Genomic DNA, 21,624 nt, shown 5'->3' with positions numbered 1-21,624 from the left:
CCTGAATCAGGACCAGATTATGAATCCAAACAGGAGCGATGACATAAAGACGGCGCCAGGAGTCAACGAAACGCAAACGGATGGGAATAACTCCACAAACCAAAACACCCAACCTCAAGATTCTCGGAATCCGAGACAGTAAGTCATTACCAGATAAATAAAATGCCTTTTCCTCACTAAACTTTAAAAGTATTAAACTTTTTTTACATGTGGCGCCCCATAATTAACTAACTGTAGGACATGCTCCATTAGGCTTGCTTAATAGATATTTGACAGATTAAACTATTGCCTATAGCCTAATAGTTAGCTATATAACTGGAATTCATAAATACGCTAGAATTATGGGTTATAAGTTTAATATTTTGTTGAAAGATATCCATTTCTTCTAAATTACTATCCGCTTAAGTTTCCGTTTCGTTTCCGCTGGTGAGCCCGGTGAAACCGGAACGCTGTAAACAAAGTCCACGCATGCGCAGAGCAGTAGCGCGCGCCAGCTCAGGTCTGGAGTACTTGAGTACTTTCCCTGCTCTAGTTCACCTGACTCAAGTCAGCAGATAGCTATAGATAGACTAGCTGCTTTCACACGTATCAAATGTGTTAGAGTCATTAAAACCAGTGAGAGCCTGATAATTACAATAAATTCAGGTCGAGTATGAATTATTGTAATTATAGATGGTGGCTTATAATTTTTTTTTTTGCATTCTCTCTCTCTCTCTCTCTCTCTCTCTCTCTCTCTCTGTATTTGCAGCTATCCATACCTTCAGGATTATTTTTTAACATAACATTCACTAGTTTGTAGATAAAAACCTGAACTATCTATATACTGTATATGGCCAATAGATGCACATACTATACACATTAAAGCAAAATTCCACTCTGACCAACTTGCATTATCAGTGGTGTCCAAGATTTATTTTGTAATGAAATACTGAGTTGATTTCTTTAGTTTAAACTCCTTTCATTGGCATGTTGGTCTATTTCCTACATTACCCACAATCCCATTCGGCTATCTGCTGACTGTATTCTACCAAAAGAGACAGATGCAGCAGCGCTTTAGTTGTTTAGTCTGTCCAGCTGTCTTGCCTCCTCATCTGTATACTCTGCTCAAACGAACTGCATTCCAATGCTTTAACTTTCATGCAAATATCGTAATAATTGCTTTGCATTGTGGGCTCATAGATCAGCTAGCTGAGTGAGTCTCCATAACTCATATGGTGAGTGAGAAAAGAAACTCTTGCTCTTTTTTCCAGGAGCTAACATTGAAATCTGACCGTTATCCATTATGTTTGAGACCACTGAAAATTTTAACCTACTAAACCGCATTGTAACTGTGCTAGCAATGTCCTAGTGTCCTAATTATCCTAGTGTCATAGTGTCCAATGTCCTAATTATCACCAGGATCACTGAAGGCAGCACAAATATTTCAATATAAACCTAATTAATTAATGTGTTTCAGGGTTGAGTTTTCTTTTTAGAACTGTGGAACCTGCTCCCATAATGTCAGATGACACACTCAAAGTTCAAGTGGCCTAAAGCACAAAGTAGCTAATAGCTGGGGATAACAGTTAGCTTGTATTTAGCAAATTTATCCAGACAATGGGCCTTATTTATCAAGCTGAATACAAATGGATTTATGTGTAAATCATTCGCATGAGCGTTTACACAAAAAAAATGGTATTCATGAAAATCCCATAAATTTGGAAAAAACTTGTATCTGTTCCTGAGTGTGTGTAAATTTATGTATATGAAGACTAACTAATGTAAACCTCAACTGATTCTGCTTCAAATCTTATAATTTGCAATAAGTTACCACATTTTTATATATGGGATACGCTGTCAAGTTCAAATCTCTTATTTATTCATCATGTACAGTCAGGTCCAGAAGTATTTGTGATTTTGACTTTATACACCACCTCAATGGATTTGAAATAAAACAATCAAGATGTGATCGAAGTGTAGACTTTCAGCTTTATTTTAAGAGGTTCCACAAAAATATGGCATTTACCATTTAGGAATTACAGCCATTTTCAACAAAGTACCTCCATTTTCAGGGGCTCAAAGGTATTTGGACAATTGACTGACAAGAAGTTAATTGACCAGGTGCGGTCCATTCCCTCGTTACTTCAAGACTAATGAAGTAGATAAAAGGTGTGGAGTTGATATCAGGTATTGAGTTGGCATTTGGCAGCTGTTCGACTGGAGATACCAATATGAAGTCCAAGGAGATCTCAATGCAAGTGAAGGAGGCCATCATTAGGCTGAAAAAACAACATAAATCTATAAGAGAGATAGCAAAAACCTTAGATGTGGCCAAATCAACAATTGGATACATTCTTAAAAAGAAAGAAAGCACTGGTGAGCTCAACAACATACTGGAACAGCCTGGAAGACCACGGAAGACAACTAAAGTGGATGATCGCAGAATAATTTCCTTGGTGAAGAAAAACCCCTTCACAACATCAACAGAAGTCAAGAATACTCTGGAGAAGGTAGGCATATCACTGTCAAAATCTACAATCAAGAGACGTCTTCATAAATGTAAATATAGAGGGTTTACAACAAGGTGCAAACCACTGGTAACATTCAAGAACAGGAAAGCCAGATTTTGCCAGAAAACATCTAAAAAAGCCTTCCATGTTCTGGAATAAGATTCTTTGGACTGATGAAACCAAGATTAACTTGTACCAGAATGATGGGAAGAGAAAAGTATGGCGAAAGAAAGGAACAGCTCATGATCTAAAGTATACCACGTCATGTGTCAAACATGGTGGAGGCAGTGTTATGGCATGGGCGTGTATGGCTGCCAATGGAACGGGTTTGCCGGTGTTTATTGATGATGTGACTGCTTACAGAAGTAGCAAGATGAATTCTGAGGTGGATAGGGCTATACTCTCTGCTCACATTCAGCCAAATGCTACAAAATGCAGCTTGACAGTGCAGGTGGATAATGACCCTAAACATACTGCGAAAGCAGCTCAAGACGTTTTGAAGGCAAAGGAATGGAATATTCTTCAATGGCCAAGTCAGTCTCAACTCAACCCAATAGAGCATGTTTTTCACTTACTGAAGACAAGACTGAAGGCAGAAAGTCCCACAAACAAGCAGCAACTGAAGGTGGCTGCAGTGAAGGCCTGGCAAAGCATCTCCAGGGAGGAAACTCAGAAATTGAGTTTTGAGAACATGGGCTCCAGACTTCAGGCAGTCATTGACTGCAAAGGATTTTCATCCAAGTATTAAAATTATGGTTACATTTACAATTATGTCACTTTGTCCAAATACCTTTGAGCCCCTGAAAATGGAGGTACTTTGTTGAAAATGGCTGTAATTCCTAAATGGTAAATGCCATATTTTTGTGGAACCTCTTAAAATAAAGCTGAAAGTCTACACTTCGATCACATCTTGATTGTTTTATTTCAAATCCACTGTGGTGGTGTATAAAGGCAAAATCACAAAAACTCTGTCACTGTCCAAATACTTCTGGACCTGACTGTATATTTATCAGATGTGTTGATAAATTACTAAAGAAAAGGTCAGTACACCTAAAAATGCACTGTGGTTACACCTCGTGTTGAATATCACCATTGTGCTGAACATAACCATTGTGTTGAACATCACCATTGTGTTGAACATCACCATTGTGTTGAACATCACCATTGTGCTGAACATAACATTGTGTCACAACTCGCGAACAGTATCAGAAAATCTTGACTCCTGACTCTAAAGTGGTGAACACCATAAGAATGGACTGTTCATGTGAAGTGTTCTTATAAACATGGTGAACACTAACACATTTGAACACATCATATGCTTATGTAGATGACATGCACTAGCTTATCAGTTGAATCAGGAGTGTTGAGCGACAGACTATAGAGAATAAGGACTTTGGGTGAGCATGTGAAACAACAAGAGGGGTACTCGAGGACTGGCAATGCAGTATATGACAATATACGGTATATAAGCATTGCATGGATATATTATCAAATTTACTGTATATAAAAGTGATGGACATGATGGTCATGATATTGAAGTAGTTCTCTTTATATGTAGCCATCAGAAAAGTATTAGGATATCATAAGACATCTTTTGAGATGTGCAAACATTTTAAACACACATTTAGAAGAGATGTTTTAGGTTAGTCTCACTCTGTCTTGAACATATTGTAATGTGCAGAAAAATAAATGCAGCACACTGTGAAACCTCACCTCCCTGGTTATGGTTCATGAATGCCTTTCCAGAGGGGATCCACAAGATTTGGTGCGTCCTCCCGTGTGCTTCTGTAAAAAATAGTGCATGACTATAAATTCTCTAACAAAATTGAAACAAATCTATATTTCATATTTACTAATTAATATTTTTTGGCTAGGTCAAAGCTGCTTTTTCAACACTGGTTTACATAAAACAAATTAAGTTATGAGCAAGTCTCCTATGGGGATTATGTTTGAAATATCCTCAACATGTTATTTGTCCATGTGTGACATAGCTGTTTACAGTAACTAAACACTAAATTCTATATTAGACACTGTATAGAAGCAAAGCAGTGATCATGCATTATAAATTACTAAGGTTCTGGCTGTAAACCAGCAGTGATGCTGATGTGTTCTTTAGTGTGCTTATTATTGTGAATTTACCGTCAGTGTCTTTCCGAACAGACGCATTTGGGTCATAGCTTCTATGGTGGGTTTTTAAGGGAAGTTCCAGATGATAATTTGTGGGAATGTATTTGGACTTTGTTTACCATAAAATTACTCATGCCCCACCTTTGTTTGGGACATTCTTTGCAAATGAGCCAATGGAGTTTGTTGAGTTCAAGGCATGGATGGAGTTGGTGAGTAAAAGGTACCTGCTGTAACTAATTATGTTTATGCTCACTCAGCTCCGATGGATACACCATGATCCCACCAAATGAATCAAGACGGAGCAAACTGCTGAGAAGTAAGTCATGATGGGTTACAGTTTTTCCATTCCCATGTTATCCGCAAATTTCCTCTCCTTATTTGTTCCTTGCAGGTGTGATTTCAACATAGATTCTGTTTGGCTAAAAATACCAGTCTGAGTTAAATGTAATTTTACCCTCCATTACATTTTGTTCATGTCTTGGAGTGATGAGTACTACACCTTCCTTCACAAGTAATATAAAAATTATTTGTTGCTTTGTTTAAATGAGATGGTCCCAAAATGCACTGAGTCTACTGATTAGTTATGCTTCTGTGTTAAATCAGGAAGTGTTAAATCACATCTAGGTGTTAGTCTGAAACATTTTGAGCTGTGTAATGTCAATGATTCCCTGTGCTTTATCAAAGCACTCTAAATTTTTTGCTGAATTTTCAAAGATGTCTCTGAATAACAATATATATGTATAGGGAATATCTAATCTAAATCTATTATTTAAAACAGTAATTGTAAATGTTAAACATTTTAAAGGAAGCCTTATACATTTAACAAAATCTTACATTACATCTTAATTAATGATTTAATGATTAATTATGTGATACTGCATTTAAATACTTTTCCATTCATTTAAATAATGAAAACACTGTTTTGCAAATATGTATTTAAGATTTAAGGAGGTGTAGGGAACACACTGGCAAGGGTCTGTACTTTATCTTTCCTTCTGCAGTGTCACAGAAAGAACAGAATGATCTGCAGAGATGGAAGGAGGAACATCAGCCTGGCCCCATTCAACTGGCCCCAGAAAAGCTGGGTAGTAGGGATATGTATGACATATAAGCTCTGGGCACTTACTATAGGCACGAAATTAAAGTATAAAGTACTGCTAATGTTTTCTGTGTCATAGGTGGGGATGTATCATTGTCAGAGGTACGACAGAGACAGCAGATAGTGGCCCACCAGTCTAAACTCAAGAAAAAGGTGCTGACTTTCTGTTTAGAATTTAAAACGAATTCTCCAATGACCCTGTATGTATAGGAGCATTGTATTTCATGGTTATATTTTGGTTATATTTTTTATATATTTTTCTATAGCTCATACAAGAGGACAGGAACCAACGCAGGAGAGAAGCAGAGGAAGAAGAGAATCAGAGGATGAAGGACATTCAGAGAGAGAAGGTGTGACAGGATGATAAACTGACATTTTCTATCACATAAATATTTAATTATATGTTTAGTTTGTAGATTTGCTAAATTGAAGTCATTGAATTAAGTGCTCTGATTTAGATCTGAGGTTTTATTTCATTGTTGTAGTGCTGCATTAAAACTCTAGAGGTCATTGCTGAGACCTTTCAAATAGTCATCGCATGCAAGGCAATTAAATAAAATTAATCTATAGACTCATATACAGAAACTAGGACCACAGAGCACAGCAGTTTGAATAAGAATTTGGTTAGACGTGTTCCAGTCACTCATTAAATAATAATTATTACCAGTTAATTGCCTATTAAATAGTTTGTGTGTTTTTATAATAACAGCCTATTTCTGTTGTGTGTTCAGGTTGAATCTAATTCTTTTCTTACCCAATCATTTATGTATATTCTGAAACATCTTCAGAGCTCACCATTGCTTTGCAGGCCACCAGACTAGAAATGAAGAAAAAGCAGGAGGAGGAAAGAAGAAAGGAGCTGTACCAACATGAACTCCTAATGTATGTTCACATATTTTCATTAGATGTTGTCACATCCCCATGGAGTTAAGAATGCTATGTTCAGTCATTAGGAGAAAGCTGGTTGATGTTGCTCTGCTGGCTCAAATCCAAAAATAACAAATCTGAGAAAACAGTTTCAAAGAACTACAGCTTTTTTCCATTACTGTCTACTCCAGTAGACACAGTAGCACTAAAGAAGGAGCAGCAGGAGTTCAAGTCTGTTTGAGCAGTGAGTCGATTAAAACAACAAAAGAAGAGGTCCACATTATCAGTGGCGCACAAAACAATAAATTATTCATGGTCATGGGAATGCCTCAAACTGGCAAAATAAACCAGTGCAGTTATCAAATGACAATGTGTTCACTTATGTCTAGAGAGTTTGTGGGACATGATTATTCTTTGAATTCTTCAGTTATTTTTGTTATGTTGGACACACTGATATCGAATTTGATTTAAAATTTAATGTATCCATTAATTAACAAAAATTCAATATTCTGGCGGTAGGTCTATTAATATTTAATCTTGTGCCTTTCTGCTCTGCAGGAAAAGAGAAGAGCATCTTCAAAGGCTCGAGAGGTCCGGCTCAGTTCCTATGGCAGCAAGCAGCTCCACACCCACGTCATCATGGGTAAGATGACAGCCAAAGAATGCACTGTGTGTTCCATAGGCCTGGGTTCAAATCTTTGCTGCATAGCTGTGGCACTGAGGTTACAGCCCAAGGCACTGGGGTAATTCACACCAATTGATAGGACTTTGATGCATGTTTTCAGAATAAACAGGCCCCTCTTGAGGGCTTTCATCAACATGGTGCATTCATATGAAGAAAAGAGTCAGTCTGCCAATGGGCTCAGCTTCCTCTCTGAATTATCTCGTCTATACCCACACATTGGAGAGGGCTATCTGATCATTGAATTTCCTCCAAATATAAATAGACAGACTTTCTCTTCATGGCCAGCCAATGTGAGGACACAAGTGCTGCTTCTGCACAATGATATGAACAGAGTTGAAGGGACTTCCCAGAGTTCACAGAATGTAGAAGGATGTGTGAGAGTGCAGGAAAAGGGCAGACTGGTGTGGTATAACCTGCATTGTTCTAGTGAAAGTACCTGGACTGCAGCCAGTGTCTCAGCCAATGACATAAGCAGTCTAGGACGATGTAACTGGGTCTATCAGTACAGCGTCATTGTCGCTGCCTCAGTGTCATTCAATCTGCTGAAACATGTATTTCTAAATACATTTATCATAATGAGTTCTTGTAGGGAACTGACAAGCACTGTTTGTCTGTAGTATCTGTGAGACAAGAATTTATTTTTATTTTAATTTTTTTAATTTTAATTTATTTTAAGAATTTATTATTATTCTGTCTTTTGTTACTGCTGTGTAATGATTCCAGTGATAACTAGTGTATATTTTTTTGCATCATTAGTGGCAACTTATATTCCATAAAACTGGCATTTGTGCAATAGATTCAAAGTAACTCATGTTTTCCAGTGATTGGCAGAGCAAACTGAGCTCCCCTGCTGAATCTTAGTTCTTTCTACCTCCAGCCTAGAGAGTTTTCCTAGCCACTGTCACTGTTGGTTTGCTCACTTAGCTAAGCAGACAAGGCACAGCTGCTATGGGATGGTGTGTATTTTTAAAAGTGCTCTAAAAATAATATTCTTTATAGTAAAATAGTATTCTATCTCAGTCTGTGCCTCAGCAGGCCAGGGATGATTCTGCAGACAGGAGACTGAGACATGAGAAGCGTGGGGCCTGTTTTACTGTATGAACCACTTGAATGTGGCATCTGACGACATTGCTTTTGCAGATCCTGTGGTGAGGAAAAAAGTTTTGTGTGGCTTATTGTATTGTTGTGCAAGCTTTTCTTCTCTGGACATCCAGTTCTTTCTCTATGGAGGAACATCCTGCTAACGGACATATTAAAACATCAGGGGTTAGTTCTGTACAGGCATACTGCATAAGTAACAATGGTCTGGTCCCATCAGTGTTCTAGAAGAGTAGGCTTTTTTGAGTGCACTTCACAGGGTATTGATTCAAGTCTCTGGAAGCTCTCCAACAAAAGTAATGGAATGCTCCAATCTAAATGTCGTAAGCCAGCTGATCAAAGTGTGTGTGGAAAGACGCCGTCTTGATGTGGTTTTGTGGCCACTGAGAAGACAAGACAGATTAATCTCCTCCATATCCTCTGTTTGTGCATATGATCATTTGAGTTGACTTCCCAGGGTGCCAGGCCCAGGTCGTCCCACCTATTCCTCTTGCTCTCAAGCCATTCCAAACAGAGCAGCCGTTCCCTGGTGTCCCTAGACTATCTGACCAAAAGCACAAAGGATCTCTTCATCTTTTAAGCACTCTTGCCTCACCCCTCCTCATAGCACCTCATTGTGTTAAGAATCCCACGATTATATCGCAAAAGACCATCTAATACTCGCTATTCAGGGATCTGCCCATCTGTGTGATTGTATCACCTTTAGTGGCCTGATTCATACTGAGGCGTTTCTTCACAGGCTCGAGGGCACGAATACAGGGAGGCCAGGAAGGCCGAGGAACAAATGGCCCTGCAGCAGAAGAAAGATGAGCAAAGAAGGAAGGTACCAGAGTCAAAACACTTTTAAAAAAAAAAAAACATCACCTGAACATTTCATGTCTGTTTCATTTTGTAATAAACCTGGGCCATATCCAAGAAAAAGCACCAGCATATGCCCTTGATTAACTTATCGTAGCATTTCAGTCATAATTTTTCACCATGATGTTTCACCATATGAAAGATAAATGGTACTTTGACAAAGGTGATAATTCCAATGTACTTTCCCCTGAACTGCTGATTCCACTTAAACTGGCATAAACTGACCAAATTTGTATTTTCCTGACATATATCTATCTTCTGATCTCTCTCGTCAACAAGGAATTTCTGCCCGCAGAGCTGCCACTCACTGGATGTTTTTTTGTTTATCACAATATTCTGTGTAAACTCTACAGACTGTGGGAAAAGCCCAGGAGATCAACAGGTTCTGAAATATTCAAACTAGCCTGTTTAGTACAAACCAGACAACCATGCCACAGTCATATATATTTATCTCATACTCAAGTTCATGTCAGCTAACTACCTAACTTTCACTAATGTTAGTAATACTTGCTCCTGCAATAAACGTCCTAGTTTGACACTGAGGATCCGCTGCACTGGTGTTTGTTGAAGATGTATGTAGTGAAGTGTATTAGGGCAGTCGACTATCAGTATGAATGAAAATTAATCTTCTTAATGAAGCACAGACGTGATAACACTGATGCAGTCAGTCCCATGTTATACAGCAAATATACAGTGTGACGTCACATCGTCACATGAAACAGAAGGATATAATGGATAGAATAGTAAAGTTATTTTCTAGTATTTCTCAAGCTTTACCTGATTCATGTTAAAACAATTTAAAATCTAAAAAAAAAAAAATTATGATCAGTGAAAATAATCGAGGACAGAAAGGACTGAATGACCATTATGTGGTTGATATTGATAGTGTGTGATTAAGCTATTGTGACAACTATAAGTAACTGAAAAACAACTGCTCTCTCATGCAACTTACTCCAAAAAATAGATGAGTCATTACTATTATGGATTAAGATTCCATTAATTTATCATTTCCAGAGTCAAATCTTGGAAGAAAAACAAAAACAAGAAGAGGAGGACAGGAAAAGACAAATGGAAAATGAACGGCTGCGGTAAGGACACCTAATTCTAGAAGAACTTTACAAACCCATGAATGTCACGGTTAATCAGCTAGCCAGGGAAATATGAATGGCTTCAAAATAACTCTCTGATGTATGGGTCAGTCTGGAAGGTTGTTATGGGGTGGTGATATATTTCCTCCAGGGTGAACACGGCCTTCCTAGACAGACTGGAGGCGAGAGGATCAGGTAGAGCGTCTGAGTTGCTCCCCTGCACGCCGGAGCTTGGTAATGTCTGGCAGACGGAGGAACCGCAGGACCCTGCCTCGTCCCCTGTGCCCTTCCCATCACAGCTTCACACTGACAGCGCAGCGGAGGAGGGTAACTCAGATTTATGTGCCAGACGTTGTGCGTGTTTAGTCTTAGGCGTTTCAAAGCATTTTTTGTGATTCTTTCCATTGCAATGTCACCTCGTATCAAAACGCAATTTGTCTCATGTGACTGATGTTGTGCAGAGCTCTGCCTCCCATTCCTAATATTATTTTTTGTCAAGCACCGTTAGTCAATGTAACATATTATGTAAATAAAAAATAAGCCTCTAAATCCTCCTTATGAGACAGAAATGTGGCGCTGAGACGCCGTATTAGTGCGGCAGAATGCATGAGGTAGCAGTAAAGGCTACAGCTAATTAGGTGCACCCACTGAGAGAGGCCAATTCACTGACAGAAATAGTCATATTTGACGTTGGTTTGACTCACTTCCAAAATGTACGCTGGAAAAATTGTTTGACAGCAGTCTGATTAGTATGATGTCTGAGAGTCAACACTAGAAAAACCGGCTAGGCGCTTTTCTGCTCTGTCCTTACTTGTACACATGCTTCAATCTTCAGACAAGCTACATTCAAGGTTCATTCAGGTTTAAAGCAATGTAATTAGCTCATGATTTAGAACATAAACAATCAAATCCGTCTTCAGTGTCCTAAACTACGCCCTAACCTAGCCATATGAAATACTCTACACGCTTGTGTAGTTGAAAATAAGTTTTTAATGTATGGAATTTAATTTACACATATTGTTTATCTAGGTGAAAGATCACTGGGAAATCCTCAACATTGCTTCATAAAAACATTCAGATTTAGATGATTTATAGTTTGATTCATTGTCTGGCCACAGCCTTAAACCATCTCCACATTTGAAAATTCCTCACTTTTTTTGCCAAGAGGGGTGGCTAGAGCTGACTTTTCCGTGAGCTAGCACTGTTTATGGAGCACATGCCGCATGACAGTGTAGGATTAATGCGCTGTTCACCTTCTGTCTGTCTGCATGTATTCCAGGATACTTAATGATACATTACATGTGTACATTCAGCCTCATTTGAATCAGTGAAATACATTTGAATCACTGGTAGGGTCCTGACTCTTAGCCAAGGTTTGGGGTGAGCCAGGACCAATCCAAAAACTCACAGATCTGCCTCTGACTGATAAAGACATTCAATGTCACTTACAGCTGTAATTGTCCTGGGCTGCCTCTCAGCTGTCTGTGGTCCTTGTCAGTGTAATGTTGCACTCACTGGACTTTTCCTGAGGTCTCCGGACATCTGGTGTTTATACAGTATGCCTCATACATACTCCATAGCGTGCCTATGGGTCCCTGGCATCTTCTGTTGCAATCCTTCACTGCGTGACACTCATTCTATCCATCTTAATTAGCACAATGATTAAGCTTGGAGAATGTCACCACTTGCCTTACTCAATTTCGTCTGCGGCTCTATCCAAGCAGAGGCTGCAGAGGCAGCAAGAGTCTGTGACGCTGGGACTGGGGACGCATGGACAAGACGTGTGTGCAACAAGGCTTGTTTGGCCCATTAGCATGTGGTTAGAGGACTGGGATGACACTGTGTGTGGAATGGGCTGGCAGGAGCACTGCGGTGGAGCACTCCCACCCTGTCTGTCCTGCTGCATGAACTAGATGAACCAGCAGGAAGATTCAGTCAAACTGCTGAGCCTCAGGCTCAATCTGGAATGGGATGGATTAGGATGGAATAGGATGGCTTGTGGGATGGGATATAAAGTCTTCCCACGCTACCATGCTGCTGTACTTCTCATCGTACTTCAATTTCAGTGCCAGTACATGAAAACAGTAATTAAACTGATATGTTCTACTTTTCAGTTAGATTGAATGTTCCTAAATTGTACATTTTCTGTGTTTCCCTTATAGATACTGACTTCGAGTGGGTTGTAATGAAGCTACAGAATAAGTTCTCTTACTGTCAGCGAGAGTATCTGGAAGACATTGTCTCTCAATGTAACGGCAATTACCAGCAAGCTTATGATCTACTCAATGCTTAAATGAGAATGTTACTGGCTCAAATCTTTAGTGTTGGGGACACTACTAGCTTAACTACTTTTTTTTTTGTTTCTATTTTTTTTTTTCTATTTTCTCTAAACAAGCTACTTTTTCACCAAGAAGCACTGAAGCAGTTTGTTACACAACACCTTCTCGTTACTTCTTCCCTTTTCCTTACTAGATCAATGTTTTGAATCAAGCAAAACGCAATCTGTGCAAACTATTGCATCTTTCAGGAACCAAATTCAATATATGTAATTGGTGTAAATGTACGTTGGGGCACAGGCTCACAGGTTCACTGATCTGTGTGGAGAAAAAAAAGGATCATGCTATACAGTTACACTAGGATCTACTAGTGATGAAAACAAGAATTTCAAGGCCATGTTCATCAGTGTTTATGAGTGTGAAAGATTCACATAGTAACGTGTACATGGGTAGTAGCTTGTAGTAGCTTTTCTTAGTAGCTAGCTTCTTTATCAAATGTGTAGTTTGGCTATTGCCTAGCTATTTTAAATTATGAGTTGCTTGCAGCTTGGCAAGTGACAATGGCAAAGTAGCATTCCCAAACACTGCAAAACATATACACAAAGCCATTCAATTCAAGAAAGGTCTCTGTTAAGACTTCCTTCTTCTGTACTCTGATGACAATAAATAAATGTTCCTCTTAACCTAGCTGAGCATGCCAGACATATCATTCTGTCCTCCCAGTTATGAAAGATCACCTTCTAATGAGATTTTTAAATTTTTTTTTAAGCGTGCCAGTAGTCTGAGGTAACTCATTCAAACTAAGATCAACAGTTCCCAAGGGCATTTGCTGGTTTGTACTCACAAGCCTAAACACTGATTTATAATTCACATTAGTGTTATAGAGAGAGACAGAATGAGACCAAAGCAGCACACAGATCACTGGCCAAATGACTGTTTTTTTGTATCCTGTACTGTGCATGAACTTACCAGTTGAGCCATTGCTCAATCCAGCACATGCAGTCATGAAAAAACTGGAAATTGATGTTTCATCTCACACCAAGAGGGGAAGAGTGCAGGTGTGTGTCGATGTGTGTGGTCGGGATCCTGATCCAACTATTACATCCTGCAAGATCAGGCTTTCCAACAGCATCAAAGTTAATGGAATAGGAGCACAGAGGCCTTTTCACCCGGCTTGAAGGAACATACACTACACTTTGCAATCACCAATAATTTTGGTACCACATGTTGACATTGAATCACGATTAATCATATTCAAGTGCAGGAAGGGACGAATTTTGCACTTATTATGTTAATCTATCCCCCTATTAAATAGGCCATTTCCTGTTATAGCCAGCTTGCCTTTTGATCTTAGGGCGTGTGTGTGTGTGTGTGTGTGTGTGTGTGTGTGTGTGTGTGTGTGTGTGTGTGTGTGTGTGTGTGTGCATGCTAGGCAAGAGTAGAGATGAGTGAATATTTAATAGGGGGTTTCCAATGTCTAAACCTACACAAATGAAATGAATCTGTTATCACTAAGGACTGAATCTACAAGCACATTTGACACATGATAAAAATGGATCTGAGAATTGTTTTTCTAGGCCACACAAAACCCTGTGTTTAGTGAGAGAGAGTGAGAGAACCATCAGCTCTATCCTGAGGGTACACAAGCCCAATAGCTCACATTCTCTATTTTGTAGAAACCTGCAGGACCCTGATTACCTCAGCTGCAGTAAGGGGGATTTCCTGCGGTTCCTCCCCTGAATTAAGTCACAGCATTACCCATATCACAGAAGAATTCTGAGGAAAAAATAATGACAACTATAGACTGTTTTAAACCACTGAATACACCCTGAAGATCTGGAGGCTATTATCCTTTAGACTCAAAGACAAAATATACTGATTTTCTTAAAAAAAAAAAAAAATTACTTCATTGGATTTTGTTTTTGACTGCTATCCAAACTTCATGAAAAGGAAAGGTCACATTCTAAACTATGAGTAACACTTTTTGCAGTTTTTCCAAAATCATCTGAAGTGGGAAAAAATAGGGTAATGAAATACAGCCTAGCCCTTTTACAACAAAAACATGATTGAAAAGATTACCTGAGTTTTTTAAACCCTAAAGGATATGGCTTTATTACAAAAGGTCATTCCATTTTACCTCTCTCAGACGTAGATAAACTGTAGATATCTTTCTTTATTGGAAGGGAAGGATATTTAAGGTCGATGAAGGACCTTAATGTGAACTGGAAAAGCATGCCTTTTGCAGGGCTGTAACATGCAGAAATCTCCACAACAACCACAACTGAGTCACTCTGCTTCCTGGGGAAAAAATCGGCTCCATGAAAGAGAGACCATGGAGGCACGCCTTGGCTGCTGATGAACAGTGCTGACAGTTTGCTGACTTTTTTTTTGCACTCACACACACTCTCTCACACATATACCCACACAAGCAAAGAAATTAACCAAGGATGGAGCAAACCCATTCACTAGAATTAAAATATATTATGTGTTAGACTGAAATATGTTATTCCTCTATAGGTACTCAAGCTTTATACCTTCACAATAATCTAAATCATGTATGCAACATTAAGCATGGGTATGTTGTCGTAAATAGTATCAAGGCATTTTTGCAATGATCAAAGTAAGACTGCTTCCTTTCCTCCAATTACTCTTCAACTTCACTACATATACAGAACAAATGGTCTGTAAGGTAAAATAGACTGCAGATGGGCTTCAGAGGGAAGACATATTTTTGTAGTTGTCTCACATCCAAAAGACATACAGTATAGCCATTATATACTGATGAAACAAAATCAGTGCAGCATTTGTTAAACTCAACATTAATTTCATGAATAATAAGTAAAACAATAATAATGGTAAATATTCAGTCAGTAAAATGTCAGTCAGAAAGTTAGATGGTCTCCTGATGATGACATCCAGGGCATTCTACGGGGGCTCTTTGGGGCTATGTTCAGGAGAGGGTCAATATCTTAGATGGTCATTTATCTGCTCTGCTGAAATTTTGCAGCATAGGCACAGCAGACTGATTTTACTCTAGGCTTGCTGGCAGCATTGACACATGACATGCCTGTTTATAGGTAATGGCCTTCTAATTTGAGACATCTGCCTGGACCTCATTAAGTAAAAATACACCCAGTGACTTCTGTATGTAGTGAGACAAGCTGTATTGCTGATCAAATAGCTTAAACTTTTTTTTAATGTACACTCCTTGGCATTAGTGGGAAAAGGCTGGAGAGAGGCTTTAGAGTGATTTTATAACAGATTTTATGATTGTGTTTATACTGCCATGGTGGTGTGAAGGCAAAATCAGTACACTGGATGAAAATCTGTCTTCACTTTGGCTTGCCTGCAATGAGAATGTGTGAGGAAAAAGAGGTTATGAGATTCCTTGACTTTAGTTCAGTGATGCTGTTTGGTGTTTAAAGGATCTCCCCTTTGCATGAAATCAGGCTTAGACCAGGGTGCTGACGCCACTCATAGTCCTTCGCAGTGTGATTTAACATTATAATTACAGACAATTTTATTTTGCTGGGAAAGTTATTTATCTCAACTGTTTCCCCACCAAGGGCTGGCCTCTTTCCAGCCTGAAGTCTACATGGGACCTGCACAGCTGCGAGACAAGCAAAATATTTGCTTTCTCTGGTCTGGCACTGGCACAAAATCCGAGGCCATAGCAAAAGCAATAAAACTGCCTGCTGATGCCCACACTTTGGTGCTCCAACAGCCTTTTCAGGAAAAAAGAGCCTCCTGTGACTATCCGCTTGCTCTGGATTCTCATGGGTAATAGCAGACACAGCTACACCCTGACCTGTTGAACTTCCTCTGCCCTAAGTCTCCTCATCACTGAAAATTGACTGACTTCCCTTGCCAGCATGTTTGAGGCATCACACTAACCTTCCTCCCATAGAGCAGAGAGGAGCACCTCATGTTGAAAACCACTAACGCATGGCTATGTGGCCAGTCTGTGATGGGCCCAGCATGCTGCTAGTTTCCAAATTAAAGGCTATGACAGCGCTGGAGACCAAGCATCAACAGTTTGCCACTGATCTGAAGAGTGACACTGTCATTAGCTATATCTTGTTCTGGCTGGATTACTGAATGATAGGTTTGGACAATGGGTCAATCTGATTGTCTGATTGGGCAAAAAATATATATATTTTGACAGCAAAACACTGCTGGATTACTTTTAACGAATGGAATAGAACAGAGCTGCTTCTCTTGTGATTTATATTCATTATTTTGTTTTCAACAACTAACGATACATAGTAATTGAAATAATCTCTATCAGGCATTTCTATTGGTTGAAAACATTTGTATGAGGTTGTCAGAGCAAAAATAAGAATAATATAAACAACTGCAATGAACCCAGAAACAGAGGTCAGTTCGGTTTTACAAAAACATTCCAGCAAATAAACTCAGTGACTTAATTTAGAAGTTGCACAGGACAAAGCCCTGACCATGCTGTGGTCTTCTGTCTCAGTAATATCCTCAATGATACATCTGAACTCCCAACAGTATCCCAGTTTATTCACAGCGTAATCAGTTCAGGAGCCTGGGGGAGGCCTTTGACCAGAAGACAGTCAGACCACTTTCACAACACTGTAGCGAGTTATTGTGTAAAGTCCAATTTCAGGCAATTGTGGTATTCTACAAAAGTGAGTCTCCGAAGACCAGAATGGTCCCGCTATACAATACAAAGAATGTTTTTTTCCGCTAGATCCCCACAATTAATTTGAAACAAATAAAAATATAGGAAAGCATATACTTTTTCGATTTCCATACTAGTGGTATAGCAGTGCCTAGAAGAGAATAAAACTGTGATGATGTTGAATCGGGCCTCAAAACTGTGAAATGAGTAAGTGAGGGATTAAACAAATTTCGACTGTATAACACTTAAATGTAAAAACTCTATATCTGTTTTTGGCAATGTGGAAATCCTTTTCAGGTCCTGCTGCCATGTTGTACCTAAAGCATGGACTATGATAAGCTTAACAAATCAGCTAGCTCAAAGCAAGCATACAGAGCAGCCCACAATCCCAGCAAGGATCACGTAGTCAAACCAAGCAGTTTATTTTCCAGTGAATCGTTATTCAGATCATTCACATTTAAACCCTTATCTGCCAAAACTTTTTTTTTTCTGTATGAACAAATATTACATTATTTTGGGTGGGGAATTGTTGTGTATGCACTGCTGTCTGCATATTTTGAGATTAAATGTCTTTAAGAGTATTATTAGTGTATTTACTATACATACGGTATGTATCATATGTACATACCATGTAGTATGTATTGTAAAAAGTGAAAATGACAACAAAAATCACTTAGTAGCACTTACCATAAGAATGCATTGTATACATTAGTGAAAATGTGTAACAGAAACATACAAAAACTATAGTAGTATTTAACTTGTATTATTAGACCATGTGTTTCAACATAATCATGACATATGGTGGCCAGACATCCTATTCATCTAACTCACCACAGTCATGACTCTTCTGAAGCAGCAATGGCCACTCCCTAGAAAGTATGCAGTCACTGAACTAATGCAAAACAATGTTGTCATGTCTGTGTTTACAGTCTGCCTCCTGATTCCTGAAGCAATTACACAAATCATCAGATTAATACCTAATATTTCTTCTCAGAAGCCATATTTCAAGTGCCCTAACCACCTGTTCTCGGCAGTCATGTGAAACATGACATAATTACTTCTTCATTATTTAAGATGATCTTTTAATCTGTCCAATGTACATGTGCAGGTCTGCTGTAAAGTCTTTTCATGTTTGAAAAACCGCTGTGCATAATAAGGGTGCTAGATCAAAAGCACAAAGGTTTGTGCCCAGCCCCTTAGCAGTCTGCTGCATGGTGCCATGTGAAATTAGCAATGTCTAGAGATGAAGAGAGGGTAAAGATCAAATAGAGAGTTTAGTCAACCTTAACCGAAGCTTTAGAAGAACTGCCAGCTCACCTAGCATGATCATTCAGCATCTGGAGCACAGTGTGGTGAAACAGGCACCAAATCTTGACCAGTGTTTAGCCTGACGCTCTCCACTCTGTGATTTGTTGAGTCACAGGGGAGAAGGACGGGACCACCTTTGTGACTGAAATTAACGTATTCTTCTCACGCTATCGCTGCACATTCAGCATCATATTCTTGTTTATATAAGAGCTGCAATGAATATGCCTTGGTTTTAAATGTGCCCATGTACTAACAAAAGAAATCCTTGTATTGCATAGCTTGTGTTTGTATGAATATTCATTGAAGGACTAAAGCACCAACATGCTTTAGTAAGATGCTAAACTGTGTTACAATGATACAGTGAAACAGTTGAGGTGACACAGATAAGTGTCATCAGTGGTTTCATCTTGCCTATGTATGTCAAGTTCTCTGTTTACCTGCAGGATAAACATCTTTATGCACAGTAAGCTGTGTAGCTGGAAAGCATGTGTTCAGTCGTCAGTGTCTTTAAATCAGCAGTGAATAATTAATTTTTATAAATACCTGAGATACAGTGTATGTTTGTAAACTAAAATACTTATGAGAGAGAAATGTATGCAAAGTGTGAAAGAGTTCACAGGGAAAATTTTAATAAAATGCACCAATTTAATAAACAGATAATTTTGCAAACCAACAAATCATGCCATGTGGTAAGAAAAAAGAACAAAAAGGGCTGGTTTCTGATTATCAGTTTAATATGCCTGCAAAAACAATCAATCAATCTTTTTGAATTACAGACATGCAGTAAACCTGAAGCTTAAAATAGCTGAAGAAATAAAATCTTTGTTGCTGCACTGCTTGCGGGTATGTGTGTGGGGGGACTATTGAAGGTGGAACATTCCAGTTGGCACAAAATTACAAGCATACCATGATGCCTGTTTCAATTTCAAGGCTTTTGTTTAGGTCTGTTCTATACATGTTGTAAAATGACTTGTATACTCTGAGGTTTTCTCGCTCTTGCATGTCTGCCAAGATCACCAGAGAAGGCCAGTGATCTGTTTATGGAGAGTGTGTGCTTGTGTGACCTGCAAGTGCAGGGCAGTGAATCGTCTCATTTCTGTTTACTAGGCTGTGCTACATGGCTGTACAAATGGTCACTGATTAATTTTCTATATCAGAAGCTTGGATAGTAGTTCAGCTGCAAGTCACAGGTGTAAACCACAGGTTTATTACTGCGCTCATTCCAATACAATAACATTTCTATAGTAACAGCTCATTCACAGGAACACGTGGTGGAAAATCCATATTAGCTAAGTCTGATAATAAATTGATTAAAAACAAAGAAAAATATATAATCTTTGTAATGGTGAAGTTTTCTGTAAAGAGATGTTTATTTCACATTTATGGAAGGAGTCCTTGTAATGCTTTGTAATGGTTAGTAAGTTTTGCACCACAGTAGAATCTTCTTTACCGACATGACAAACTACATTTTTTTGTTGTTGTTAATTTAAGGTAATCCATAATGATTCACTATTTGTAACTTATTCTACTGTGTTTAGACATAAGTGTATAAAGATAAAAAAATATATACTGTCCTGTACAATTTGCAGTGTTTTGACCAATAAGTCACCTCAAAACCTCTAATTTAGGACATTCAAAACAACAAATGATTTTCCATTTGAGTTTCCACACAAGACTGATATGTTTGTCAAACCATCCAGTACAAAGAGAAACCATCTGAGCAAACGTCCTACAAAGCTCCACGTAATGGAAACTTATTAGACTCAATATGAACCTCATGTAAAAAGGAAAGGAAGATCTTCAGCAGTACATTTAGACTCACGGGCACATAAAAGTTAGAGTTAGTGTTTATAAATCATGGTCTGTTTTCTGTTTATTGATACTTACTTTTCTCTAATAGACCATAAATGTCTTCTTTTTCTTTATTATGATTGAGATGGGCTTCATCATTAGGCTACTGCTAAATCTATTGTTAATGTTAGCTCTAGAGCCTTAAAATGGTGTGGGCATTTTGAATAAGTGCATATTTGAATGTTGCATGAGAACAGCTGCTGTCACAGAGTTCATTACACACTCTCGGTAATGACAAACAGATGTCAAGCATCTGCAGCTGTAACATACACCATAATGAAACAGAGCTAATATTGCTCTACAGATACAGATACAGAAATTCCTCTATAATAGGTGGATTTAGTGTGTCAGTGCCAGTAAACAAATTTCCTTTTTAATCTTTTTTTTTTTTTAAAAAAGGAAAGAAAAGAAAGCAAGCCATCATGTGAAGTAGGCTAAATGTCCAAGGGCCTATATATATAAAAACAATTAGGGATCCAAACAGAACTTTGTGGGACACTGTGTTCTACTTTTTCAGGCTCTAAAAAATCTCCATTTAAGATGACAAACCAACAGCAGATTGTCAAGATCTAAACCAACAAAACAACTGTGTTTTCAAGCCTGTCCATTACAATATCAGGGTCAATGGTGTCAAATGATTCAATCAAGTCCAGTAGAACCAAAGACAAAAACATATCCATAATAATCTGAGATAACCAGAGGTCACTGACCACCTTAGCCAGTGCTGATTCTGTACTATGATGTTTCTGAAAACCAGAAGGAAAAAACATTGTGCTATTTTTAAAAAAGGCGGTTGGGTAACAACTTTCTCCAAAATCTTAGAAAGAAAATGTGGTTTCTTAAGGACAGATAGCTAGCATAAGAAGTAATTTAGAGGATATTATGTCAAGGTCTAGAGGAGAATATAAATATACAGAGCTTGGTATACCCAGTGTGACTAATTATGATATAGGAAATTGGATTATGATGCCTCCTGACTTTCTCATGCTAGAAAAAAAGGCAAATATTGTTCCTTTACAGGAAGTAACTAAGCAAGTTCAAAGTAAACTTTAAAAAAGAAGAAACTATCTTTGAATCTTATTATCTTTGACTCAACATTTCTGTGTTCAACGAACATGACAGACAATGTGCATCATGCAAGACTTCCTGACATTTATAGTGTTTGAAATGCACTCTAAACAGATGCTATCAGATGTGACACATACCGTAGATAAAAATAATGTTAACTGG

General features: G+C 38.4%; 1 protein-coding gene across 2 annotated transcripts; it reads left to right on the top strand.

Moving 5' to 3' along the window:
• Positions 1-2: 2 nt before the first annotated feature.
• epsti1 (epithelial stromal interaction 1) lies at positions 3-13,934 on the top strand. Of its 2 annotated transcripts, XM_026910928.3 has the most exons (11): positions 3-138; positions 4,874-4,932; positions 5,618-5,701; positions 5,795-5,868; positions 5,982-6,065; positions 6,524-6,597; positions 7,141-7,225; positions 9,105-9,188; positions 10,238-10,311; positions 10,463-10,638; positions 12,474-13,927. In XM_026910928.3, exons 1-11 carry the CDS (start codon positions 20-22, stop codon positions 12,602-12,604), a joined length of 1,044 nt encoding a protein of 347 aa, XP_026766729.3. In that variant the 5' UTR covers positions 3-19; the 3' UTR covers positions 12,605-13,927. The 2 variants fall into 2 exon arrangements, with proteins under 2 accessions (XP_026766729.3, XP_034160375.1); XM_034304484.2 differs by lacking the exon at positions 5,618-5,701 and having other exon boundaries at positions 12,474-13,934.
• Positions 13,935-21,624: the final 7,690 nt, after the last annotated feature.

Source organism: Pangasianodon hypophthalmus, chromosome 5, assembly GCF_027358585.1.
Source record: "Pangasianodon hypophthalmus isolate fPanHyp1 chromosome 5, fPanHyp1.pri, whole genome shotgun sequence".
Taxonomy (NCBI): domain Eukaryota; kingdom Metazoa; phylum Chordata; class Actinopteri; order Siluriformes; family Pangasiidae; genus Pangasianodon; species Pangasianodon hypophthalmus.
Note: the sequence above shows the minus strand (reverse complement) of the source record. Positions and strands in the feature narration are given on the sequence as shown.